This window comes from Lichenostomus cassidix, chromosome 24 (genome assembly GCF_008360975.1).
Source record: "Lichenostomus cassidix isolate B80296 chromosome 24, HeHo_3.0, whole genome shotgun sequence".
NCBI classification, from domain to species: domain Eukaryota; kingdom Metazoa; phylum Chordata; class Aves; order Passeriformes; family Meliphagidae; genus Lichenostomus; species Lichenostomus cassidix.
In genome coordinates, this window is record NC_139504.1 from 3,047,574 (window position 1) to 3,075,446 (window position 27,873).

Below are 27,873 nucleotides of genomic sequence, written 5' to 3' on the forward strand. Positions count from 1 at the left end.
TTATCATAAGCAATTTACCTGCCCAGAGCACTTACCCACCTTGAGCAGTCACTCATCCCCTGCTTGCAGCCAAGTCAGAGTCTCTATTAAAAGCTGCTGGGTCCAACACTAATTGAACTGAGGGCCCAAGATAGCAGGGATGTGGTAGAATAGACTGAGAGGCTGTAGAAATCTACAGGAAAATAAAAATCATTTCTCTGTCAGCTCAAGAAAAGGGGAGACGCCGTGGGTGGAATTAATTCTGTAACCATTTATTTTCATCGAATGCTAATGGTTGGAAATAACATAGCTCAAGAATGGAAATATTCCATATAAAAAGAACATTAAGGCTGTTCATACACACAGGAGTTTGCACAACAAATAAGAGGTGATGTAGCGTGCAATTACCAGATTTAGGGGTGTGGCAGTGACAAGCTGGTTTACCTTTGTTCAAATTAAAGCAACTCTATTATATAACCAAGAGGGACAATGAGGGATCAGGTGAATAAACCCAACCACTCACTGCCCTGCAAGCTGTGATAAATGCATTTATTGCTAAGCTTGTGGCAACATTATGCCCTTACTTTTCCAAATGGACAAATTACACATCCTGGGAGTGAAAAAACCACCTTCCTTTCCTAGTGCAGCTCCATCAGGAGCAGCAGCTTCCAACCCATCCAAGTGCTAATGCAGGCTTGGTCTGCCCATCTCCAGGACAGCTCAGAACAGGTAAGGATGGGCATTCCCAGAGAGGAGGGACAGGTTTGAGGCACCGTGGTGGTTCTGTGCAGAGCCCCAGGGCGAGGCTCAGCTGTCAGGCCTCAGGGCAGCTCTGCGCTGTGACTGCCGCAGAGGAACTCTCTGGCTGCTCCTCGTCCTTGCTGGGGACTCCACCTTCCACTCCCGAGGCTGGCATGGGCTGCAGGAAGGAAGGAAGTATAAAACCCTTGCATTTCCAAGCCCCTGAGCAGCTTTCCTCCCTCCCAGAGCTGTGTTGTACTTACGGTTTCTCCGGCGATGTCAAACAGATGATATCACTTGGCCTATCCTCAGCAGCTTTCTTCACTGCAAACAATACATATATTTTCATATTTTTTATAAAATGCCACCGATTTGGTCACTTGGGGTTGGTTTTTTCCCCCCTCCCTTATCAAATTAGACTCTCAGAGATGACTTGCCTGGAGCTGAACCGGGTGTGTGCGTCGAGCTGATGTAACTGACCCCAGCACCAAAAGTCAAGTCATTAATGGTCTCTGGAAATAGAATATTAAAAAAAAAAAATCACGTATTAGCAGCCTGTGACACAGCCAGAGGGCAAGGCACGCTGCTGTGCAATACTCAAGTGTCACAGAGTAAGTAAATCCAATTAATTGCAAACACACATATTTATCTCTCTTTCCCAGCCCACCAGACATCAGTGCCTCCCACCCAGCCTCAAACCCCTGTGCTGAGTCTCATGGGCCACATCAGCTCCAAATTCCAGCCTCACAGCCTCCCTGGGGACAGGAAATCACTAAAATGTGGGGTCTTGGTCCTGTGCCCCATCCTGCCTCGCAGGGACAGCCACTGCAGCTCTGCCATCTCTCCCAGCAACATGTTCCATCCACACCAGTTGCTCTGCTTAGCCAAGGCTGAATTTGGGGCCCCTGAAAACTGCCAAAGGCCCTGAAGAGCTGCTCTGTGAGGAGCTGCCTGCAGCCAGACAAGAGGAATCACTTGACAGGGGAGCTAGGTAGAATTTAGCTTGCCTGAATAGGCCCTGGTTGTCAGCTGTCTCTTTCCTGTCATTTATCTCAGGAGAGATGTCACAATATTCAGATTTTACTTAACTCAACGCTCTGTTTTATGCTCTTGTTTCCCAGAACCTTTCACAAGGAATTAAGGTAGGAAGTGCTTTATAGGGCAGGAGTTGGAAACTCAGCTAAAAGGACTTCTCTTCACAGCTGAACTGGGTTTGCTCTTTAACCACTGCCCTGTCCTGGAAGGGACTCACTGAAGCTTAGAGAAAGAATCAAACTTGATCCATCTGCCTCAGCTCTGCTCTGCATCTCTCAGGACTGACCTGTGCCAGTGACTTTGTGAGGGTGAGTTACCTTGGCAAGGAGACATTTCTGGCGAAGGAAATGATAAAAAAATGAGAAAGAAATGGGAAAGAAATGGTAAAACAGGGCTTGCCATGCAGTCTGGGAAGGTGGTGTCTCCACAACATGTGTTTATGTACAATCCCCACTCACCCAGATCCACTGAAGCTGTTCCCAAAGCACCAAGCAGGAGCTGAGGAGCCCCAAAGACAGAAGGGAAGAGAGAGACAGCCAGAACAGCTGAACGAGGCAGGAAGGAGGGACAGCTGCTCCCAGCTTCTCAAGTACAAACCTGTTTACAAAGAACTGCGTCTCCAATGGGCTCAGAGTGATATACCAGAGGAATAAAATGTTTTATTCTGATTGTCTGTCAGCCTGTGCCGCCATACAGATGGCTCAACACACGCTGACTGAAGTGATGATCCTGCTCTGTACAGTTTGTCTCCCTGCTGAAGGACACATGCTGCCTCCAAGCAAAGCAGGAATTCAGCTCTAGTACCACTGCAGATTAACATTTCTCCTCCTTTTTCACCATATGGTGCTTTAAGAGAAACAGCCGTGCAAGCTTCCAAGAGACCACGGCGCTCAGAGAATCCTGCTCTCTAAAAACATCTCTTTTGCACAAAACCCCACATTTTTTTTGCTTGTTGCTCAGGCAAAGAGAAACATTGAGGCAGACAAGCACACGTGGGGAAGAGCAGGATCGGATTTTCCAGTGGCTGCACACCAGTCCTGCCTGCTCAGGGCTGGCAGGGATGTGCAGTGTGGCTCTCAGGGCTGGGAGGAGACAATGCCACAGCTCTCTGGGGATGGCAGCCCCTTCCCAAAACAGCCCCCAGAGCCCAGGGAGAGCTGGGCTGCCACACACTCACACCTGGAGCCCTCCCAGAGCACTGGGGATCTGCACCTCACAACTCACAGGACAACAGAGATGTTTCTAAAGGAGTTCAGCAGGAAGAGGATCTCCTGCTGAAGACAGCTCCATTTGGGTTTGACTGCATCTGCCTCTCGTGCTTGCACAGAGACACTGCAGGGCTGTCAGAGAGCATTCCAACCCAACCTGCCTCTGGAGGGTTCAGCTGCAGTGGACATGAGCACAGAGACTCACAATTTGTGTACTGCACATTCCTCTCTGTGCATTTTTACCTCCATCTCCACGGCAGTGAGAAAACCACATCGTTCCTCCTCCAGTGCTCAGTTCAGTTCTTGGTGAGTGTGGAGCACACACTCAGTGCCTGGGCAGGTTGCTAACCCCTCTGAGCTCTCCTGCAGCTCTCACAGCCCTCTGCCTGCTCCAGCAGTTTGCACCTCACCCCAGACCCTGCTTGCACAGCTTAGAGCAGAAAGGAGCAGACCTTGAGGATTGCAGGGCTCTACAATTCAGTCTAACACTGCCCAGCTGTGCCTCCAGAGCTAAGGCAGTGCTCAGCCTTGCACCTTTGGGCAGTGCAGGCAGGAGAGGAACCACAAGCACATTCCTCTCCAGCAGTCCAGCCAAGGAAGGAGGAAAGGGCACTCTGTTACCTCAGCATCCCAAAATAAATTCTCCTGCACTGGCCCTGTGAGATGCACAAGGAAAACTCTTGGGCTGTGCTTTCCCAGGTCCACCATCCAGCTGAAACCCTTGCTTTCAGGAGGGTTCTCCTTTACCACAAGCACTCAGGGAAGTCAGTAATCTGCAGCTATCAGCTCCTACTCACGCTCTGGGGTGCTGACTGCTCGGCCTGCCACAGCCACGTTTTCTCCACTGGACTGCTGGTTCAGGCTTGGGAAGGACGCTGCAAACAACATGGCAATAATTAGGAGTAGAAATACATTCCAAAACCAAGGGTTTTACTAGATCTGTGTAAAGAAGATGCAGGGCAGAGCCAGAGCAGCCTGCAGCAGCTTTCCCACCTCGCTGGCTGCTGCCTGTGCTCGATGGATCGCAGGAAGCTGATGAACTCCTCCCCACACTCTTGCTGCGCTGCTTGCTCCTGGCTTCTATTGCCTTCCTGGCGGAGTTCAGGATGGCCAGGGTGCTCAGGGATGCTGCCCTAAGGTCAGAAACATGACAGAAACAGGGATTTCCCCCTCAAAGTCCTGACAAGGTAATGAGGAGAGATCTGTCGCCTCCCAATCCTTCATCATCTTCAACACCACATGGTAAGAAGATTATGCTGCAACACCCATGGCTTTCAAACCACTAAGCAGTGGATCAGCAAAGCAATAAATATAAATAAATAACAAATATAAAACAAATATAAATATAAAATGACAGGTAACACAAAGAGGAACCCATACCTGCGACCCACTGGTGGCTGCTTCAGAGCATCAGCACGAGGTGTGGCAAACTCAGCAGGCCCAGAGGAAGGGATGGATCCAGGTGTGGATTGCACCCCCCTTGCAGGAGACTGAGCATTATTGTTATTCTGGCCATCAGTAGATGCAGCTCTCTCCAAAGATGGGGATTGCTGTGGAAAATGGGAGAAAAGGTCATGTCTGTCAATGGATACAAGAGGAGAAAACCCTACAAGGTGCTTGGACCTGAGTGTTTAAGAGCTGCCCTTTCTGTGATGGACTTAAAGGGTGCTGAAGAGAAACAATTCATTGGCCAAAATTTTAACAAGAAGTGAATAGGGACACAAATGTCCTAGTTTAGAGGTCTATATATAAAGTGCTCTTCTAAAGTCTGCAGAGGAATGCACTTCCAGGCTAGAAGTCAGCTCATCTTAAGGCAGGGGTCTGAAATAGTTCAGGACAATTGACTCCAGCACATATTTATTTCTTTGCACTGAATTTAAGAGAGGAGCTGGATGACTAGGACAGGTTTGAATTTCCACTTTGTAGGCACCTGAAGTCAGACAAAGTGAACTCTTTGTTACCAGTTTATCATTCTGGGAACAGAGAGAATACAACATTTAAGCCCAGACAGTGCCAAATTAGACTTGATTTTCCCTTTCAATTGAATTCTTCCTCCATTAATCATTTGCTGCTCCTCTTTGCTTCGTTTGTTGATGTTCCAAGCCTATTAAACGACTCTGAGCTTCTGTCAGGAAGTACAAAGAGGTAGGAAAACACTTCATAACCCAGAAGAGAGTCCCCAGGCAGGGCCTGGGTGCTGTGAGCACCCAAATCTGAGCACAGGGGACACATACAGAGCTAATGGCACCAAGGACCTCCCCGGGGGCTGCTGATTGCTGCTCTGGGTCTGACTCCTTCTCCCTGGCCAGCTGCTCTTCATATTTCTTCATGTCATACTCCAGCTCGGCTGCCAGCTGCTTGTCCACAGCAAAGAAGTCTTTGATTTCGTTTCGGTAATCTTGCATCATTTCCTGCAGCAAGAGGGAATGTTTGGACCCTTTCAGCAATCTCCCCCAGCTACTGATTCACATCCCCATTCAGATCACAGCTGCTTGGGAGCAAAAGGAAACACCAGTTGGTGGAGCAGAGGTGTTTTTAACAGACTGAAGAGTTTTCAACTCCAATTTGTTCTCCAGAACATGAAAGAGCTTTCCAGCATTTAAGCTTTCTTGCTGCCCACGTTGCACACCGAGATCCTTATCTCCAATCCCTCCACCTCCCACGTTATTTAGCACAGTGGCAGTGTCACAACATCCCATCTCCTGAATTCTTCCCTTCTAAGAAGGCTCTTGGCTCTGGCAGTGGCTGCACACGCAGCACATTAACTCCAGAGAGGATAAAAACACCACGACCAGCAAGAAAACACTTCTCCTTACCCGCAGGCAGTTCATCAGGTCCTTGAGAGCTGGGATCCTCTTCTGCTCCATCAAAGACTTGAGTGACGTGATTATTGGGATGATGTTTTCTATGAAATTCTTCTTTTGAACCTTTTTGTGAGCAAGGCATGAACAGTTACAGGAGGCAATGAAGGAGAAGCTGCTCTGGGGCTCCACAGATGGCCCAAGTGAGAGGAGCTCTCCCTCCACAGCCAGGGAATTGCTGTAATTAAGGCTGCTCTCCCACCACACACATGCACAGAGGCTTTTAACCTAAGTGGAGCCTTTTCAGATGCATCACTGAGTTCTCACAGCGAAGGCAAATTGCCCAGAGGGGCAGGAAAATCATTGTTACACTCAGATGCTCTGCCAAGGAGAGGAGTGGGGAACAAATCCAGCTCAGCACAGCTCCACTGCCTGCTGGGGGAAGGCATTTCTGACCCCTCCAGCTCCAGGATGAGCATCCCTCACCAATTCTGTTTTGTTTTCACAAGACACAGAGCTTCCCAGCCCTCTTCCCACGGCACACCAAGTGCACCTCACCTGGGAGATGAGCTTTTTCTGGGCCACCTGTATGACAGCATTGACCATTGCCATCTCATCCTCCTCGGGCTGGATGTCCTCCTCAGGTTTTGACCTCATACTCGACAGCTTGATTTCCTTGCAGCTCAGGACTGCAAAGGTGTCTGAGAGCAGCTCACTGGCTTCCAGGTCCAAAGGAAGGACCTCATCCACAAAGCAGGCTGGAATAACGAGCAAGAATTAATTGATTTCACCGTGAATAGCCTGGGGAAGCCAGGAAGATAAAACTGACCTGAATTATGAGCTTTTCTACAGACACCAGATTATGTTTGCCAGATTTTTAAAGGCAGACCCTTACCCAGGATGTTGTGGCTGATCTTGGTGGTGATGTTGAACCTCTGCTCATCTGTGAAATGCTCCAGCAGGAAGGTGTAGATCCTCATCCTCTTCTCCTTGTTATCCTTCCCCTTCAGACAGAAGAGCTGCTTCGCCCTGTGGCAGAGCACGACATTTTACAGAGGCCCAAACCACATTATGCAGCTCCCAGAAATAATCAGACCTTAAATCAGCCAGGGATATTTGCATGTCACTTTTAAGACCCATAAACCTGTTAGGACACCACACAGTCCTACAAATTACCCACAGCAGTGTCACAGGGAAGGCAGGACACAACTCAGCGCTGCTTCCCCCGGCTCTTGTCACTCTGTTTCAGGTCTAATTATGAAGTGACACAAATGCTGTGCTGTCACTGAGAGCTGCACGGCCAGACAGCCCATAATTTAGCAAAAAATTATGTGAAATGTGCTCAACTGACCGCTGGCTCTGGGGGAACCTGTTGTACTTCTGATGTTTCTCGTAGCTGTTGAAATGGAAGATGCACTCGATGAAGTGCTGGGAGAACATCACGGGGTTCCTCTTCAGCAAGAGGTGCACCAGGCAGAATTCTGCAAACCTGGAGGGGAGGAAAGAAATGATCACTGGATAATTTCTAAAAGCCACCCCCTGGAACAGTGTAGGGCTCCCAAGGCAGGAGGTTTGGGAAAACCCAAGGATTAGTTTTCCTCTGCCAATCTCCCTCAATATCCCATTTAATTCTTGCCCTGCTCCATCTGGGCTTGAACAAGGACATCAGCTCACTGACTTCCATCCTTTTTCCTGTGGGACAGACATTTCCAGCATCCACAGCACTGCTTATTTTTATGGCCATGAAAGTAAATTGAGTCAGAAATAAATCTGAACTTGAATCCAAGCACAATATTTTAATTATTTAAATAATTTGAGCTCCACCATGGCTGGGACACAGCACTCAGCAACAAGTTAATCACCCAAGCTCCTGCAAGAGCTGCAAAGCAGCCCCAGATTTGGTTTTGTCTGGCTGCAGTCACCAAATGCAGATGCAAAGCAAAAGGTTCCCAAAGAAACAGCACAGAGCTCCTGCAGGAACACAGTGCTGCAATGTCACCATCTACTGGAAAGACATTTTTAGATATTGAAAACACACTGAAGAGAAAAGGCAATGTGGATATTAATTGACAATGGGTTGATGGCTCTGAAAATATCCATCTCAGACTGACTGCTGCAGGCAGGAACAAGCAGCGAGGTGTCCAGTTCTCCTCTGCATCCCATCCTGGGAGAAACCTGCCCCTCTCATTTCTCACACAACAGAACAGGTTGAAACCTCCAAAAAGTTCATCAGCATGCACTTGAAATCAGAGTGCATAATTCCTCTGACACATCGTTTGACAGGTCATTCCTCTGACAATTACAAGATGTGGCAGAAGGCTGAAAAGGCAAGGCATTAAAAAAAAAACCAACAAAAAGTTTAATCTTAGTCCTAAAACAAACCCAGAGCCTGTCAGAAAACCAGGAGGAAGATTTCACAGAGGCATGTCTCAAAAATTTCTTTTTTCCTGGATAACTGAGTCCTGAATAGAGCAGAGCTGCACATTTTGAGGGCAGCTAAGGACACACTTTGGGACTTTCAAAAGACCTGGAGAGAGGTTCATCACCTCTTTGCTACCACTGCAGACCTTCAAGGAAGTACAGAGATTAGTAGGATACTCTGCTTTATCACTGGATTTTTCCTTCACAGTGTGAAGGTGTAAGACTGAGACAGGTTTTGAAACATCTCTGACCTTGAGCTCCTCCATCCTCTCACAGCTGAGCCTTTTACCTGGCAATATCTGGGTTTGGATCCACCAAGACACTGGCAAACCGAAAGAAGAGACAGTCCTTCCATTTCACAAACTCCTCCTGTTGAAGATCAGCAGCAATAAATTACCAACCTGAACCAGGGAAACTCAGTGTGAACCTCCAAATTGTAGCCAGGTGAATGAACAAGCTGTAAAAACTCAGCCAGAGGTACACAAAATATACCACAAAACAACCCCAAGATGCTCCAAGAAGAGTAAATGCCACAGCAGCACATCAAAGTTTACCCCAGGTATCCAGTATGAAGTAGGAGAATGAAAAATCTGCTCTGCCATCCCAAGGCAAACGTGCTTTTCAACACTTTTCAGAGCCGAATGCACTCCAAACCTGCCCTCATGTGAACACTGGGAGGGTAAACATCTTGAGCCTCTCAACATTCACACCTCCAGAACAATCAGCAGAGACAGCAGGAGAAAAAAAAGGTGTTGTGGTGCTTGTAACAGCCCTTGATAGAGGAGTGAAACTGGAGGGAGTTCAAAGAAACCAAGATGAGACAAGGGGCAACCATTGACTAAAAATAACCTCATTATCCAAGTGTTGTTGACGCCAGCAGAAAAGGCAGTAACTAAAGAATTTAAACACCCTTAATTCAGCACGGATTAATTACACCCTGAGCCACCAGCCCTGCGCTGGGGTGGCTGCTGCAGCTCACCTGGAGCAGGTTGGTGAGCAGGATGAGGGTCTGCTTGCGGATGAAGGTGTCGGGGTCCCTGAGGCACAGCGAGATGTTGGGGATGTACCTGTCCACCATGGAGGTGTAGCGCACGCACAGGTCGCACAGGACGATGGCCACGTTGTTGCGCACCGCCACCTCTGGGGACACCTCCAGCTCGCGGGCCAGAGCTGTGATGCACTTCTTGGCCAGCTCCTCGTGCTGCAGGCACAGCTTTCCTGGGAAACAGCACCAGAGCTGGGGATCAAGCTGTAGAACTTAATTCTGTAGGGTTTGGTTACGAGGATGGGATGGAGACAAGAGATCTCTGAAGTTGGGTTTTAGAGCATGGGGGTTTATTGTGAAAGAGTGCCAGGGGCTGCAAGATGCAGCTCAAAGCAGGTCAGAGAAGCAAGAGAGACAGAGATGCAAGAGCCAAGAGACCAATCTGCCGTTTACAATACAATAAATCATCCACTGTGTTGAATATTCTAATTCTCCTTAACCAATCTAGAACAAGCTACAAACCCTACAACATTCCCACACAATCCATAAGAATCATTGCATTACCATAGGGGGTTATATTTTAAACCTTAAAAGCTGCTTTTTGGACCCTCTACCAGGCAGGCAGGGTCTGCTTTGACCCTTGGACCTGTCTGCAGGCAGAGGGGATTGTTTCATCAAGAAGGGGGATTACCTTCAGTAGCCATACCATTGTTTTCTAGTTATTCTTCAACTCAAAGCTTGTCTTCATCTCAATCTCGCTTATATTTTCCATATTCTCAGCATCTTTTGCCAGGTAATCCTATTTATAAGGCTTTCCTATTTCATCTTCCCCTACATGAATCCTTCCTGACCAGCCTAGCCCACCTCACTGCCTCATTCGGGTCCAAACCGAGCAGGGGAAAGAATCAGGAAGTAAACAAAGGAATAAACAAGAAACTCATGCCGGAGCTTGATGAGCAATCTGCACGATTCTCTAGGGGAGGTGGTACTTCAAGTTCTTCCAAACTCCCCTTAGACCTATAGAGTGGGTCTCTATGCCAAATTCCCTCCTTCACAGGAAACTATTTCTGTGTACAGGGTATTATTCAAAGCAGCTAAAAAGAACAGCCCCAGCTGTCATAGGCATAGCAGGGAGACACCCACCTCTGAGAGCATCAGCGAGCCAACTTAAAATAAAATAGCCTGCAATAGTTCTAACATCACTTCTCCCTGTTCCTGCACAAAAGTATTAAACTTTCCGAAGCAATTAAGGGAAGAATAATGCTGCCTATCTGCAAAAGAAACTGGTTCCCAAGCAGAGAAGTATTAAAACCCAGAACTTGCACTTGGTATACCTCAGAATCCTGGGAATGCAGCTGACCAGGCTTCTCTGAAAGCAGCATTTCCCTCGTGCTGAGGAGCACAAGTATTTGAGTGCAGTCATTCTGCTCCAAACTACATTGAAAGCACCAAGTTTTCTTCACCCTCTCTGGAGCATTTTAGTATAAGTGAGATGATCCTTCAGCACCCAGCTCTGAGGGCACTGGGGGACACTGCTAATTACTGATCACCATTAATGCATTAACCACCTGGAGCAGCAGAGCTGGCAGGGCTCTGATGGTTTGCCCAGCTTGTTTCCATGGATATTTGCACTGCTGAAAGCTCTGAGCTGAGGAAATGCAAACAGAGCACTGGGGCTCTCTGTCACAACTGACAGAGCTTTGCACGGAATTATTTAGGTTGGAAAAGACCTCTGGGATCACCAAGTCAAACCTGTGACTGATCCCCACTTTGTCACCCAGCCCAGAGCACTGAGTGCCACATCCAGGCATGCCTTGGACACCTTCAGGGTTGGAGACTCCAAACCTCTCTGGGCAGCCCTGACAATGTTTCACAACCTTTCCAGTGAAGAAATTTTCCTCATGTCCAACCTGAGCCTCCCCTGGCACAGCCTGAGGCTGTGTCCTCTTGTCCTGTCACTTCTCACCCAACTCCACGCTCCTGTCAGGGAGCTACACAGTGACAAGGTCCCCCCCAGCCTCCTTTTCTTCAGGATTTAGGGCAGAAATTCACCAAAAAAGGCTGAGATCCACCAAGACCCATTTCTAGGGCGGGGAGGCACTTACCTAAAGTGATGAATGCGTGAGCCCTGACCACGGGAGGCATGGCTGAGCCTCGGAACTGCGACAGCGGCTGGGAACTGGGAACTTCCTCACTGTCTGCGCTAGAGGAATCTGGAAAAGAACAGGTCAGGGATGGAAACACACCCTGGGGAAGAGTGGTGCCCAAACAAGCAAAGCTGAAGAGAGAAAAAGAGTGGCTCACGTTGGTCCTCACTGACAGAAGAGGCCAGGATGGACTGGACCAGGAGGAAGATGTGTTTCTCCACCTTGGCTGGGCACAGCTGGGCAGCCTCGCCCAGCAGGAAGAGGTGTCTCACCTGCAGGGAGAAAAAGCAGCACTGCAGTCAAAAGGCAATGGCTGAGCTGCAAACTGAGCCAGCAGGAAGTCTGTTCTTCCCCAAAAACAACTCCAAATTCCCTCAGTCCTTCCAAGGAGGTGGCTGGAGAACAGAAGGGGAGGCTTTGGAACAGAAATCCTGGGTGGGTGTGTTTAATATGCTCCAACACCCCCCACATCTAATGATACTGAAATACCCCTCAAAGCATTCTGTGAGTTTTACAGACTTCTCTCCCAAACAGCTCATCTGAGTGGAAAAGCAAGGAGAAAACCACGTAATATATTAAAAATACATGGGGTGCCATAGCCTTAAAGCAACTGCTGGTGTGTAAAACTGCTGTGTGCTCCCAGGCCCCATGAATACAAGACTTCAACACACACACAGAGCCCATGAACACTCCTGTTCTCCCAGTTCTTGGCATGAACTTTGAGGAACACCAACCCCAAGCACACCCTAAACCCCATAAATAATCCGTGAAGGGGAACCAAACTCACCAAGAGATCTTCCTGCAGCTGCTCTGCTCCATCCTCCTTGAGGACTATATTGGAGATGTAGCTCTCACAGGTGGATACTAAATCTCCACACACCTGGTTGAGCAGCTCCTGTTCCATAATTAAAATTAATTCAACACTTTATTAATTAAACAAAAGGTAGCTGTAATATCGGTCCACACATGAATCCCTAATATCAAAGCCTTTATATGCTTTTAATAATCTGGATCCCATTAAAATCAATCTGACAGTGCCTTAGAGCTTTAAAATCCTCCCTGCACATCAAAGGATGTGTGCAAGTGTCAAAACACCTTGGAAAATTTGGCTTTTAATGATCCACAGGCCCAAGTTTACTTCATTATAGAAATCACACAGACTTAAACAAAAAGGATTTAGGTGACTGTTTCATGTGCACCCAACACATTGGAGGTGTCTGTGTGAATTTTTAGATGTTGCTGGAAAAAAGCAGCTCCATTACCGAGAAAACATGATGTGAATTCCAAAGAGTGGAAGGGAGACACAGGAAAAGATGATTATCTGCTAGACTGTGGCGAATATAAAGCATCATTTCTGGTTTTCCACCATCTCCAACTGGTAATTTTGATAACCAAATACATATATAAATGATAGCTGTTAGATTTGCTCAAATGACCATCTGCACTACATTTTAAGCCAACATTCTGCAGTGAAAGTACTTAAAGGAGGATTTTCTGATTGTCAGTTTAAAAAACCAGAAACCATCACCCCACCCTGGCTTCTGAGGCACAGAGTGTGTAGTTTTGCCCAATTTGATTGGGATGCTTTATATAAAACAGCTGTCATCAAATGCTGAAAGAGAAATCATCAGGGACAGAGACCTGAATTGGTTTTAGCTTCTTTGCAATTGTGTTCAGGCTGAAATCTCTATTTTATCAACAAAATATGGCCTAACTCCCTGCTATGGGAGCAGAAGAGAGCCATGGCATAAAACAAATGGAGGCAGAAAAAAAGTTATGTGCAAGTTATTAACTCCCTGTTTGGTCTCCTGGAAGAGGTCTAGAAAATATGTTTATCTCCAGCAGCTCTGATAGAGAATACTCAGAGATTATAGCATAAATCTGTGGCTTCAAACTGGACCAAGCCTGAGAAAAAGCTGCTGTAATAAAAGCCCAGCAACAGGTCTCCTTTAGGAATTCTGTAGGCTTGGACAGAAGGCAAATACAAGATATTTCAGAGGTGTGGGGGGGAATACATTTGAAGGCAGAAGATTTCTCACAAGTCCAGCCTCAGCCATAGGTTGTTCTCCAGCTAAGAGTCAGAGCTGAACAGAGCAGGCTCAAGCTGCTGGAATCAGAGCCTCTTTTTTAGAACTCATCAACCCACAGCCTGGAGACAGGAGCAGACACCCCCTGAGCGGGGAACAGGCTATTTTAAAAGGTATATTTTAAAATAGTCCCACCTGTGCCTCCTCTGGTGCATCTGCAGAGGCTTGGCAGAGCTTCTGCAGGGTCTCCACAGCTAGGCTGATCACCTCCAGGGGACACTGAGACTCCTTCAGCCAGCTCCAGATGCTCTCTGCAAACGAGATCACACACAAAATGAACATTTTTCAAGTTTTTCTAGTGCTCAGAACCTCTGCAGGTGCCCAGGGCCACTCACCCTTCAGCCCCTCGCAGCTGCTCCTGGGGAGGTGCTTGGCCACGTGCCCAATGACACACAGGACATGTCCCACGGTGCCACTGCTCGTGTTCTGCTGCCTGGAAACACCCAAAATGCACTCTTGAGGCACACCAGCAAATCCCAGCTGAGCAGTGCTCCCATCTGGGACATGCATTATTAAGGCAGACCTGTCAAAGCCAGTGAAAACTCAAAGAGCTGAAGGGAAGAGTTGGTTACTGCATGGATCTGGAGGCCACTGCTGGAATTCCAGCTGCAGAACTGGGAGTTGGAAGGGAAAACTGGGATTTAAGCAGCTAAAAGGCAATCTATGGGATGGCACAAAGTGCTGCCTTGCAGAATGGAGTTGAAAGCACACACTGACCTGCTGACACTGTCCCAGGATTCGATGATTCTGGAATAATCCAGCTTGGGGGAAGAGCCTGCCACCTTGGCTAGCAGCATCCAAGCTGCCCTGGAGTGCTCTGTCTCCACGTGAGATATGACATTATTGATGAAAGTGGAGGTGAACTTGTTCTGCTTGGACCACATTTGGAAAGCTTTGCTCAGGTAACGGCTGCAGGGAAGGAAGGGAAGGAAAGTTAAAGGAGGAAGAAACAAAACAGGCGGAAAAATCCAGGATACACTGGGCAACACAACAAAGCTGTTACTGCTTGGCATTCCTACTATTCCTGCCCAAAATTGACACATTTGCTACGTATTTTCAGTCTGACCCAGTACAGACCTGGCAGCCTTGGATGGATGCAGAGCTCTGGGATGTCCAACTGGTACCATGACACGTAAGGAAAATACAATTTCAGCAATTTGGAACAAAGATTTCTATAATAATAGCAGTTATTTAATATCCAGAGCCACAGAACAGCCTGAGTTGGAAGGGACCTCGAAGATCATCCCATTCCACCCCCTGCCATGGGTAAGGACACCTTCCACCATCCCAGTGTGCTGAGAGCCCCATCCAGCCTGGCCTTGAAGGCTCCCAGGGACAAAGGGACAGGAGAGTCACGTTAAACATCAAGCCATCACACCCTGCTCATTTTTCTGCACGACCCTCATTATCTACTTCACATTGGAAGAGCTGGGAGATTCCTCAAGCTGCAAGGCCCTGCAAGGCCCTGCAAGGTCAGGAGGAAGAAGGTGCCACAAATGTGTAAAACCTTTTCACAGAATGGCCTGAATTAGAACTGCCAGCTCCCCACCCTGGCACGGCAGCACCAGCAGTGTCTCATTTGCTATTTCCGAGCCATTATGCCCTGTTGACTAATAAACATACAGCTGTCTTTAATCAATGTTGTGTCCTTGTCATGCTGTGTGTCATCCCATTTCTCCCTCTCCTTCCCACAGCATTCTGCAGCAGGCAGGATAATTCGATTTGTCACAAGACAAGTGACATATTGTACATAAGAATTAATACAAGGTGATGTTCTTGCTTTATATATCCTCTCTCACTTCTGTCAGAGGAACACCTCCATTTGACTTAAATATTCATGTGCTAGCAGCGCAGGATGTAACAATGCTGTGTGTGAGCATTTCAGCCCAGGGAGAGAGCCCAGGTGACAGGAGCAGCAAGAGGAAAAACTTGACACAAAGCAAAGCTGAACTCTTCTCCCCACCTGCCAGCTTGTCCCTGCTGGACAGCTCTGCCCTGGGAGCTGGCAGGGCAACACAAGCACCTCAGTGTGGTGGTTTCCATCTCCAGCATTATCCTGATGGTTTTCAAGCAGGGAATTTGAGCAGCTTTAAAGAAATCCCTGAGAAAAATTGAGTTTCTTGTCCTTGCACAGCAGACAGCACGTGCATTTGAACAGCTGTGGTACCTAATAGTCTGTGGCCACACAGGGAATGAGAGCACAAACTCAGACTCTTATCTCAGTCCTCCAGTCAATAGGTAATTTCCTTCTGTAAAGGAAAAGCGTTGTATTCTAATGGGATTAAAAGTCAAAAAAAAACCCTCTGGGTTTTGTCCCTGAATGTTAACATGGGCAGGGAAGGGAAAAATGCACTCACCTCAGCTCCTGGCTTTCTGAAGACAAGAGGGAGAGCAGGTCCCACGCCAGCTCCTGCTCCCAGTCACCACTCCTGGATTTATGGTAAGGTTTTATATGCTGCAGCAAGAGCTGATTGAGGCAATCCAAGGCCTTTTCTTGGACAGAGCTTTCTCCATCCATCACAACAGGCACCACGCCATTCAACCAGGCCTTCTGCACCAGGACATTGCTGTGCTGAGACTGAGAGAAACACATTTTTAAATCATTAGGGGCTCCCAAATGCATGGCTAAGATCAGCAAAGGCCTCCAGGCTCAGCTACGAAGTTTGAAAGTGAATTTTAATCAACCCCAGCAACGTGGCAGCAGGTGGGACAGGGAAACTCAACATCACAAGGTCTTTAATCATCTCTATGATAAATACCTGGTGTTCCTGCTTAAGTACTGCAACACTTTGTTTTGAGACTCTATAAAGAATTATAACAGGTTTGCAATAAGGCTGTACAGCAGATGATTTAGCAGTAAAAAAAAAAAAAAAAAAAAGCTTTGCTTAATATAAACCCTGTGCTCCAAGCCTGAGTTACGAACCCTTTGTGAATAAATAGAAAAGAAAGAAAAATATAGCAGTGCTATCATCCACACATTACATCTGAAAGTGATTCAGGGTTTTTTTTTAACTTGAGAAGGCCAGCAACATAAACATTTTTTTTTCCATGACACATAAATCAACAGCCAGGAAAAAAAAAAAAAAAAAAAATCAGCGTTTCCAACAGTTGGAAGCACTCTCCATAAATCACAAGTAGATACCAGAGTGAGTCATGACTTCCGAGTCGAAAGGTAACGAGAAAAATTAGAGCACAGTCACAAAACCAGCCTGCTCCCTGCTGCCTCACCCATCCCAGGCAGGGCAGCATTCCTGTTGAGGCTCACCAGGAGCAGCTCGGTGATGGAGAGCAGAGCCTGCTTGCGCACAGACACGGCGGGGTCGCGGCAGTGCTCCTGCAGCACACCCAGATCCTCGGCCGAGCAGGGCACAACCCCCTGCTTCAGGATGCTCACAAACACCTGCAACGCAAACACCCTGTCAGGAATGCAGCCCAGGGGCACTGAGGGGCAAAGCAAAAATACAATCAGCCCCCTAAGTTGAGATTTATCTCGCCCAGGTGATACAGTAAATTAGCAATTCACGAGTGCTGGGCATAACCTGAGATGTAAAATGAAACAGAAAGCATTGTTCCAGTCATTCCTGCTCTGGAACAGCAGCTGGAGAGGGAGCATGGCACAATTTCCCCTGAAAATAACGTGCCTCTCGTATGAGCCACGGCTTTTACTTGGCAGTAAGGAAGAGGGGATTTATTTTTATTTTTAATCAAAAAGCACTAAAATATGAATTGCAAAGCCCTAACTGGGAAGCTCGAAACCAGCGTGTGAATTGAGGGGGAAGAGCTGGGGTGAAGAGGACTAACAGAGGAAGGCAGGCAGCAGCAGACACCTCCTTTCTAAAAACAAGGAAATTTCCATTGAAACATCTCTCTTTAAAAGCGAACGACTTCATTAAAGAAATGAGCAGCGAGGAAAGCAACACAGAGCTCCAAAGGAGCCTGGATATAACCTAATCCCTTTGCTAACAAGGTCAAAACAAACTAAGCAGCTAATATGCTTCATTTTGTGAGGAAGTCTCTTAATTGAAACGCCTATTGACATTTGACAAGAGCCTCTCCTCGCAAATGACGGAATAACAGAATGCCAGCAAGGGTACTAGAGAAATTTCCATCATTATGCCTGCATTATTTACTTATCAGCAGCTAGTAAACAAGATCTTTAAAGCCTTTAAGGCACTCTGCAGGGAGAGCAGGAAGCTACAAGTGGGCAAAGTGACAGAGTTTGCTGCAGAACTGTGTCCTCATTAATTATTTAGTGGAGTTTGGGTAATCAGGGGGAGCAGGGAAGGATGCAAGCCCCACCCTACCTGCAGAGCAGATTTCCTCACGTTGCTTTTCTCCTCTCGAACTCTCACTCTCAGCATGGCCATGACTTCTTTTCCTATCCAAAAGCAGGATAAAAGGGAATTACCCCCGTAAAGAAAGAAATCAACCACAGCACCAGTTGGAACCACACAATGCCAGGCTGGTTTGGGTTGGAAAGGACTTTAAAGATCATCTTGTTCCACCCCCTGCCATGGACAGGGACACCTTCCACTATCCCAGGATGCTCCAAGCCTCATCAAACCTGGCCTTGGGCACTTCCAGGGATGATCCAGGGGCAGCCACAGCTTCTCTAGGCACCCAGAGCCAGAGCCTCCCCACCCTAAAGCAGGACAAAAACAAACCCAAAACTTTCAGAAGGACCGAACAAAGCACAATGAAAATCACCCAGAACAATCCAGAACGAGGCACAAGCCAGAAGGAAGAACAAAGCCAAACAATTTCCCCAGTCCTTTCATTTCAAAAACACATCTTAATGTATCACAAAAGAAGCTGGTGGAACAAATTACTTGAGACACGCAGCAAAGAGGAGGAAAAAAAAAAAAGGTGAATCTGTAATTTCTGACCTCTTTATCTGCCTACATAAAAGATGTCAGGCTGATGTCAAGAGTCTGAGAGCTCATCAGATGATTCAGGCAGGGCTGAACAAAAGCCTGTGGCACAGGTAAGTGTGCAGCCTGTGGGAAGGGCAGGTGCAGGGCAGAGCTCAGACAAATGGAGCCACCAGAGAGCCAGGGGAGGTTCTGCAGAGCTCCCAACACCCACAGCCTCCTGTGAGCTTTGCCTCAGAGCTCCACACAGCATCAAGTATTAATGCACAGCCTGCTGTGTTTTATAGAGGGGAAATTACTCCCATTTGTTAATTCCTGGAGGCTGCAGAATGGCAGCTGCAAAGAGCCACCTCAGAGTCGGCAGGGAAAGCAGAGAACATCTCTCTTCCCCCTGAGTCTCGAGTTAGGGCTCAAATTTTACTTTGCACAGCCATATTCAGGCTTATTTCTGCATGTTGTCAGGGAAGAAAATACATCATCAAGGCGAAAAGTTATTAAATGACACACAAGTGAATACATAGATCAATTATTTCTCACATTTTGAATCACTGGGCTATTAACTGGCCATAAAGACTTCAAGCATTTTACCATGGCTTTTAAGGTTTCTATTTATTGCTGTTTGTTAGATTTCTCCCAGCATTAAGTCAGATTTCCAAAAGATATGCCAAATTTGGAGATCTGTTACTTAGAGATCCACATGGACATCCATCCTGTTGCCATTAAAAAATAGGATTAGTCACAGGGAACTAATCAAAACTAGCTTAAAAATAAATTTTTACCATAGGAAGCAAAGGGACTTTGATCTGGGCTTTCTTAATGGGCAATCCCATCCTCCTCCTGAGAGCAGCTGCACAGGAAGAGCACAGAACCTTTTCACTGCAAGATTTTGTTAGGAAAACAGTCCAGTCTTGTGAAGGCAACCAAATAGTCACACTTTGACATTGAATTTTCTGAGGCAGGAAAGAGGCGGAATAAACCAAACAATGAAAAAACCAAAAATCCCAAGTTCTAAATGGCTGAGAACTCCCAAGGGAAAGGAATGTTTGATGCTGGTGGGCAGAGGGAGTTCTGCAGTGCACACCTCACCTTGCAGTTTATCCCCACCCTTCTGATCTCTGCCCTTGAGCACTGAGCATGTTCTGACTATCCCTGGCCAAGATTTATTTCTTTTCTAAAAAAATAAATTAAAAAATAAAAAAAAAGAGCTGTTTGGTCTTCAGAGGAGTGCAAAATTAGCACAGGCATGAGCCAAGCACAAGCATGTGCCAGACAGCTTTGCTAATGCACCTTGACTGCCTCGGAGAGCCCTGGATTTCAGCATCCTCTGGAGCTCCAGACACTCTTTCTTCACTCCAGCCTTTTCTTAATTTGTTCTGCCAAGTGCCAAGAGTGTGCTCAGCTGGCTAAGGGATACAAACCCAGGCATCCTCTGGCACGAGGAGCCTGACAACTGAACAGGCAATGCACAATACCTTGAGTGGCCTGGAGGACTTTTTCTATCCCAGGGAGCAGATTAAGGAAATTTATCAGCAGGAATGTTTTGAAAAAAGGGAGGTTTCAGTGGGGGAAGGCTGGAGCCTGGCTGCTGGAGATAGGGAGAGAGATCCCATGTGAGGAGCAGCGTGAGGCTCGGAACAAAGGAGGCGAAGCAAGCAGAGAATTGAATTGTCAGCAGTTCAAGGGAGGTGAACAGTGAGAGCTGAGAGCTCAGAGCCTGGCAGGGGCCTAAAGGTTAGGAAGAAAAGCTTTTCCACACAAGAGGAAGAGAAAGGGAGAGGTTTAGAGGGGGAACATCCCGGCTACAAAAGCCAACTTACACGGTGATTTCATGCTATCAACAAATTAGAGGCAGCTTGCCATGCTGCATCAGGACATTTCGTGTGACACTCTGCTTTCAACTTGCAACCTGATGCTGCAGAGAAACAGATCCTTGCCTAGAGAACAGTGCTGCTCAAGGGTGCTGTGCTTTACACAGCAAAATATATTAGCTCTTTGTACACTGGAGCAAGAGATTTAATTACCCCGAAATTCATGGAGCTACAAGTGTTATGTCCCACATCAATTACCACACTTTTTTTGGGAAGAATAAATTACCTGCTCTTCAACAAGTGTTGCCACCACATTAGTACCAAAAGGCATCAGCATTTCAGGATTAAATGTATTTTTCAGACTTGAGTGGAAAGAGTATTTCTTCCCGGCTGGCAATTCCACCCCCTTCATCACCCCTAAGTGTTTTGTAACAGCTCTGCAGAAAGATCTCTCCGCTTCCTTTGAGAGTTGGACAATGAATACACTTCAGAAAGTCTGATTTCAATTAAGGCTTTGAATGGTTATCTGAAAAGGCTGCTTTAATTCTGACATACCATCAGGCCCAGTGGTGTCACTGCTGCCTGTCAGCTCAATAGTTTTGAAAGTTGGTAAGGTCTTCAGTGGCTGGCTGGACACAGCTGAAAGGAGAAAAATCAAAGCTGAAGAATAATAAAGGCATATATTCACCTGGCAAGAAGATGGTTCAGTGTTAAACAGAGAGCCTCATGCATGCCCCAGGTTTAACAGATACGTGTATTTTTAGGAAATGGCATGCCAAGAAAAGCCCAAGACTTACTGGAAAAGAATGACTCTATACCTTCTGCACTGACTGTCACACTCGCAGTGTTTGTGTTTGCTTCCAACACTGTGTGGACAGAGGCTGCCAAGAGAGAGAAATAAAAAAAGGAAATCAAATGAAGTATTTTAATTCTGGATATTCTGTCATTCCCAATTTTTTCCAGGCAAGCAATCTAACCGTGGGATGCTGTGTGCAGCCTCTGAATCGTGCCATCTGGCCTTCAGCACACCTGAGAGAGCTCAGAATGCCAGTCACGAACAGAACAACTTAGCAGAAGCAAAAGGCAACTCAAGATTTAATCAGCTGTCAGGCAAGAATGAACTGCTTTTCTTTTTTTTTTTTCCCAATGAGCAATTTCAGTTGTCTGTAAACATCCTTCCAAGGGACCTCATGGAGGAATCTCTTTAGAACTGATACATGAGAATAAATCCCTTCCAAATTTAAGGCTTCACAAGTAACAAGGCTCATGAATTACTTCTCATTATGACATAATATACGTAAGGACTCTATGTGCCAATTTCCAAGTTCCTGACAACTCCTACCTCCCAGCAATCATTCCCTAGAAAGTTCCAGAAGGATTTTCCATTACCTAATGTGCCCATAATACTCACAGCTCTGTAGTAAGTCCTGAATGCTCTCCAAGGTAGCAGCAGCTTTCATTTCGAGACAATGGGCAAAGCTGCTGAGAGCTTTGCTCCTCACCACGGGGGCTTTGTCTGAGCAGCGGTTAAACATCATGACCTGCACTAAAAACTTGTGCTGCAGAAACTTCTGCTGGTCCAGGGGCAAGGAGCTGCTTGGGTTCCTCGCTGGCAGCTCCAACAAAGCCAAGGCTACATCAACAGAAAACACTCTGTAGGAAACCTGTGGGAAGAAAAAGCACACAAGGTGCTCTGTTGATGTAAGTGAACACAGGGTTTTCTCGCCTCTGGGTACCAGCAGTGACAGAGCTATTCAGTGCTGAGATTGAAGCCTTCACCTCCAAAAACATCAAGGAGATGCACTTACTTTGGTGAGGGAGTATTTATAAAGCCAAGCGATGAAGTCAGCGAACTCTGCACAAGGGAGTTTGTCCAGCAGGGTCACCAGGGCCTGGGCAGCGTAGGTGCGATAATCAGCCTTGTCTGGCACCTGAAAAACAAGGGCAGGGCACCCTGGGATACTCCTCTGGATGCCAGAAAAGCATTTCAGGGCTTCAGAGAGGTAGTTTTTTTTATTTAATGAGCTGATATGTTCGCATTTGACAATAGCTGGGAGAATCAGCACAGCTTCCTCGGTCACTACTTCCCCATCACACGTTTTCATTCCTTACAAAGCATTGTGAAAAGAGATTTCCCTAACTACTACAGATATTCCAGTGTATCCACACAGGTTCTTCAGCTCCAGAAGCAGCAGAGCTTGGCATACCTTGGTACAGATATGTTGGAGCAATATTCGGAGAACAGGAAAAACAGCTTCTTTCTGCTCATCTACCAGAGCACTGCACAGGGGAGAGAGAAGCAGATTTTAATAAGGCTGGTTTATGACAGAGGAAAAAATCAAAGGCATTCCTTTTGGAATGCATTTGAAAAGTCAGGAAAAGTGGCCATTCTGGAATCAGGAGTGCAGCAGGATATGCTCAGAGCCCTCTACTTACTTTCCACATTAACCTGGCTCTGCAGGCACAAAATGATTTCTTCCCATACTTTTCTAACAAGTAGAAGGGTAACATGAAAAGCTTCTTTGTTCTCAATCTACTTTTATACATTGTCTGGGGATCTCTGCACAAACTATACTTTCAACAACACTGATCCCCAACAGGGGGAATAATAAACATAAGCAAAACATATCATTAAGCAAGGGAAAGCAAAGAACTAAGGAGGAATGAGCTCCACGTCAATCCTTCATTTCCTTTACAATTCTCTGTAGTGAAACACAAGACCTGACAAACTGACACAAAGCAAAATACAGAAAATGGGTCCTTTCCACTCACCACCACTTTCCTGTCAAACAGCACCTTCTTCCCCCTCTGCCAGCAAGCTCAGTAAATTCCCATCCCAGACATTTTAATTAAGCCTCATTTGCACAACTTCAAAGCCCGTGCCAGTTTGTCTCATCCCTTTATCACCTCAACAGCAAAGCAAAGTCATGCCAGAAGAAAGGAGCAGCCATGCCCGGAGCTCTGGGTGTCACCTGATGAATTTTACAGCCTGGTTCCTGGCACTGGTCACAGCTGATGTGATGGGAAGGACGTCACGCCTTGAGCCCCCAGCCTCCACCATCAGGATGACATTGATGAGCTGCTGGAAGACACATCGAAGGCTCTGGAAGGAAGAGGTTATTTTCAGGTTCTTTTCCATGGATGAGCATTCCAGGGTTGTGAGATAATTCTGAATCAAGCTTAGAAGCAATAGCACATATTAGAGCATGACTCTTAGCAGAGAAATTTCAAGAGGACACTCTAATACACACTGGCTGTGATGTTCTTCTACAAGTTCAGCCAGGTGTAAGAAGAGCTTTCTGAAAGCATTCACAGCTCCCCTCCAAAGCTGTGGACCTAAATTCCCCAGAGACATTGGGAATTTGAGGAAACTCACTGGGTTTTGCACAGGAGATGTCTTAAGCTAAATGCGTGTTTTGTGTCACCATGTGCACTTCAACTTTTGGAGTTGCCTTCCTTTGCCACATTTTTGGGACCACAGCTTGCCTCATGATCCTGACATTCCCTGAGCAAGCAGGAGAGGCAGGGCAGATGAGGCAGGTCTGGGAAGGGGAGTTGACAACACCTCTCTGTCACCATGAAAGCCAACAGCTCTGAACAGCTGGTGCTGCACTGAGAAACCAGGGAGGCTCAAACACAGGCCTGGGGCTGCTGAAGCTGGGCAGGCACTCAGGAATAACCAGGTGAGTGTGTTCTCCAGGCTCTCCTGACTAGACAGCTGCTGATTGCCAGCCTGCAGGCTCAGGACCAGTCAGGGGGTCACAGAGACTCACAGACACAGCTCAGGCACACCCACACTCCAACAGCCCCATCCACAGCAGCAGCACCCAGGGAAGTGGGAGATGCCCTGCTCTGCTTGCCAATTTAACCAAATAATCATGGAAATTTGCTGGTAGAACTGGCTGCTCCATGATCACAGGGTGCTATCTGAAGCAGAACCAGCCCTGCTCACCATCACTGAGTGTGCAGAGCACTGCACAGCCAGCTCCTCACACGCTGCCAGGCAGTGCTGCAGCTCCATCTAGCAGGGAATCACAACACTCCAAGAGAACACAGCCACCTGGAATTCTCTAACATTCAGAGATTCAATGCCACTGCAGCTCTCTTTTGTTTTCAATTCATTAGCCACAGGAGTCAGCAGAGCACGGAATTCACTGCACACAAATGCAGCAGCAAAGAAGCCAAAGGGAATAAGGACTGGGATGGAAAAAAACCATCTCTGCTCTGACCCAGCAAAGACCTGAACAGGCACAAAGAGGGAAAGTGAAGTGAAAAGTAAAAACCATGCAAGCAAAAATGACATGCAGAGAAGGAAAGAAACAACCACTCCTTTCCAATGCTGCTGTGAGGATGTTAAAGGTCTTGTTTGACTTTTACCTTATCTTCTGTACCATGGAGAGGGGAACACAGCAAGTGCAGTCCATAATAGGCCAGCTCAGGAATGTACTTGGCTTTATTAACATCCCTAAGAAAAGAAGGCAAAGAGATGTCTTTCCCTTTTATCAGAGTAACTATGACTATTACAACTAAAGGAGCTCATGGACTGGAAAATGTTTGATATTAACAAGAAGCTGTTTTCTGTTAGCAGGTGGAACATGTTCTAATTACCTTTTTAAGAGGATTTGTCACTTTCATTTTTGTCCGAACAGGACAGTACCACAAGCACTGAGGGCTTTACTTGTTCAAAGCATTGCATAAACGTTAAGAATTATAAAGAATTATTTGCTCACATTGCTGCTGAAAACTTGAACTCGTGGAGCACTGGCTCAAAGCTGGTCATTTCAACAAAGACCTGCAAGGGAAGAGACCAAAGCTGAGTTCAGCACCTGAGGGGAGAATGTGCAGAGCTCTGGGATGTCTGGGGTCTCACCATTGGGCTTCACTTTCAAACACCTCCCCTGAAGCAGAACATAAGCAGAGCCCAAAGCCCAAAATCTCCCCCTTTGTGAGGGTTAAACACCTCAGAACAAGTGCAGGCTGCCCCTGGATCCCTGGAAGTGTCCAAGGCCAGGCTGGACAGGGCTTGGAGCAACCTGGGACAGTGGAAGGTGTCCCTGCCCATGGCAGGGGCTGGAACAAGATGGGCTTTAAGGTCCTTTCCAACCCAAACCATTCTGATTCCACAAACAAAACACCTGGCATGTGCCAGCAAGGGTTCAGCATGAAACACAGACACAGAGCAGGCCCTGATCCCGTATTTCCACAAATTCCCATCAGGGACCAGGTGATGGAAGGCAGGGTTGCCACCCTGCCCTGTGGAGTGCTCTGCAACCCCATAAAGTTGGTGTTAGGGGACATAAGGTTCCTCAGGTTGAATCTTTCTCACCTGCACGCAGTTCTGCATGCACTGAGGTTTTTCTTTTAGGGAGAACTTGGGCAGAAGCCTTAAGAAGTTTTTCAGAAGAAGGAAGATGGCATCACGGACTTGGAGAATATCTTCTGTTGTGAAGTAAACATTCTCAACATCCTCTTCCTCCTCCTCTTCCAACACCTCTTCCATCTATATTGGCAGAAAAGAGAAACAGCTTGAAAACAATTCACCTATTAATAGGGATTTATATCTCAAGAGATTGCACAAACATCTTACACCAGAGCTGTCATTCCTGCACGGTTTCACTTTCTTTTTATTTCTTCTTGCATTGGGCTGAGAGCTTTGAGTGTGTGCCTTCTTCCTCTTCCTGGGTACTTGAGGCCAGCATTTTGTCAGGGTGTGAAGACATTTATCAAACATCACTTGGTGGAACACCTGGTTGGCTATGCTGCCTGCCCAGAAAAGATAACATCAGTCCTCTTCCAGACAAAATACAGAGAGCATCAAACCACCTGGGCATCATGTCCCATCCCTGGGATTTTTCAAGGCCAGCCTGGTCTAGGGGAAAGTGTCCCTGCCCATGGAATGAGATGATTTTTAAAGTCTTAAACTTCAGGGCATGCTGGAACACAAAAGGATCCTGCTGTGAACTAACCTGCTGCAAACACCCAACTGCTGGTAATTTAAAACCAGTATTTTTATTTTCACAAACAAACCCACCCAAATGTGCTGCAAAGTGAAATCCTCTCCAGTTACAGAGCAGGAAGAAGCTCCTGCTGCCACTGTGTATTATTGTCAAAGCAGAGGGATCTGCATGGTTCCAGCTCTGTGCACTGTGCAGGCTCCTCTGTCACCTTGTCACAGCACACAGACCACACTGAGGCCACCAAACCCCTCTGGGACAGGAGGCCAGGCTGCCACCAGCCTGTGACACTGCTCAGCACTCACACCACACTCAGCTCAGCCCCTGAGGCTTTCAGGGACATCCAAGCAAACAACACCACTTGCTCCACCTAGAATTGTTATAAACCTGATCTTGCCTGAAGTCTGCTGCATCCAGCAATAAAGAGGAACATCCTGAGGCTCACCTGGGATCTCCAGCAGCAGGAAATACAGCCCAGCTGAGTGCAGACCAAACACCCTCTGCTGTGCATTTGCTCTCTTGTGCTGGCCCACGTGCACAAAGTGATGCAGCACAGCCACCAGCGCCTGGTGGGACAGGCTGTTCTCAGCAAAAAAGGTCCAGACATTCTGAGGCAAAACAGGCAAGGAATAATGAGAAATCTTGATGTCCAAAATCAGCCATTATTCAGATTTTAACAGTTGCTAGGGTGACCAAACCCCTATGCATTACATGCTTTAAAAATTGCTTCAAGAATTATAACAAGTAACATTACACATATTTAATATTATGCTAAATTATATTATTCAAATTTGGGAATAGCTTCCTTCCAAAGCATTCTGGCACATAGGACAAGAATTGTTGGAATAAGACAAGAACTGCTGGAGTAAGACAAAAACTGTTGGTGAATTTCAAGGCAAGACAGACGTGACAAACAGCAAGTGGGAGTGGCTGGCTGAGTGCTCAGGGATGTCACCTCGGTGCTCTCCTGGTCCCCGGCAGCAAAGGGCGCCAGAGCGCTGTACAGGCAGGTGAAGGAGCTGAGCCCATCGGCCGTGATCTCCTCCGCTATCCAGGGCTCCAGGGGATCGCTCTCCGTGAAATCCACATCCCACACCGAGTCCACCCACGCTGAGAGAAGAAAAATGGTTATAAGCGCCAAGGGCGAGATTTCTCAAAAAAACGCGTTTCCCCCAAAATAAGGCTCCAGGATAAAGGTTGATCCCCAGCCACCCTGGGACCGGGACTGGGACAGAGGGAACCAGGATAGGGACAGAGGGACTGGGACCGATAGCGGGACAGAGAGAGAACTAGGGGGAACGGGAGAGGGACAGACAGCGAGAGACTGGGACAGAGAGACAGAAACATAGACTGACAGCAAGACTAGGACACAGAGACAAGAGACCGTCACAGACAGCGGGACCGAAACAGAAACCTGGACCGAGACCGAGACCGGGTCCAGGACCGAGACCGAGACGGGGAACGAGAGAGAGAGAGACCGAGAGACCCCGAGACGGGGACCAAGTCCGGGACGGAGATAGAGAGACCGGGAGACACAGCAACCAGGACCGGAACAGAAGTAGGGAGACCGCTCCCGGTCCCGGTCCCGCTCCCATCCCCAACCCCATCCCCATCCCCATCCCAACACTCCCGGTCCCGCTCCCGGTCCCTGTGCGCACCTGTGCCCAGCTCCGGCAGTCTCCACCCGCGCAGCGCGCTCCGCAGCAGCTCCGCCGCCATCGCGCCGCCGCCCGCCTTCGAACGCGCCAATGGCGGGCGCGCCCGCGGCCCGGGCCAATCGCGGCGGCCGCCGTGCCCCGGAAGCAGCGGGGCGGGCGCGGCCGGGGCGGTGCGCGG

General features: G+C 47.5%; 1 protein-coding gene across 3 annotated transcripts; it reads right to left on the minus strand.

Annotated features, from left to right (window-relative positions):
• Nucleotides 1-230: 230 nt before the first annotated feature.
• Nucleotides 231-27,826, minus strand: NCAPD3 (non-SMC condensin II complex subunit D3). 3 transcript variants are annotated; one of them, XM_085081688.1, is made up of 35 exons: nt 27,696-27,826; nt 26,993-27,147; nt 26,483-26,645; nt 25,671-25,846; nt 25,410-25,583; nt 24,814-24,875; nt 24,461-24,548; nt 23,056-23,186; nt 22,291-22,363; nt 21,892-22,014; nt 21,495-21,747; nt 20,902-20,964; nt 20,639-20,722; nt 17,709-17,782; nt 16,670-16,804; nt 15,762-15,982; nt 14,122-14,313; nt 13,740-13,837; nt 13,540-13,655; nt 12,105-12,212; nt 11,475-11,589; nt 11,276-11,383; nt 9,165-9,403; nt 8,475-8,554; nt 7,116-7,253; nt 6,660-6,793; nt 6,323-6,522; nt 5,780-5,890; nt 5,198-5,374; nt 4,344-4,513; nt 3,957-4,096; nt 3,761-3,838; nt 1,158-1,232; nt 984-1,044; nt 231-898 (listed from the first exon to the last, which is right to left on the minus strand). In XM_085081688.1, the coding sequence occupies exons 1-35, from the start codon at nt 27,754-27,756 to the stop codon at nt 787-789; spliced, it is 4,488 nt and encodes a 1,495-aa protein (XP_084937814.1). In that variant the 5' UTR covers nt 27,757-27,826; the 3' UTR covers nt 231-786. The 3 variants fall into 3 exon arrangements, with proteins under 3 accessions (XP_084937814.1, XP_084937813.1, XP_084937815.1); XM_085081687.1 differs by having other exon boundaries at nt 20,881-20,964; XM_085081689.1 differs by lacking the exon at nt 26,993-27,147 and having other exon boundaries at nt 20,881-20,964; nt 27,696-27,792.
• Nucleotides 27,827-27,873: the final 47 nt, after the last annotated feature.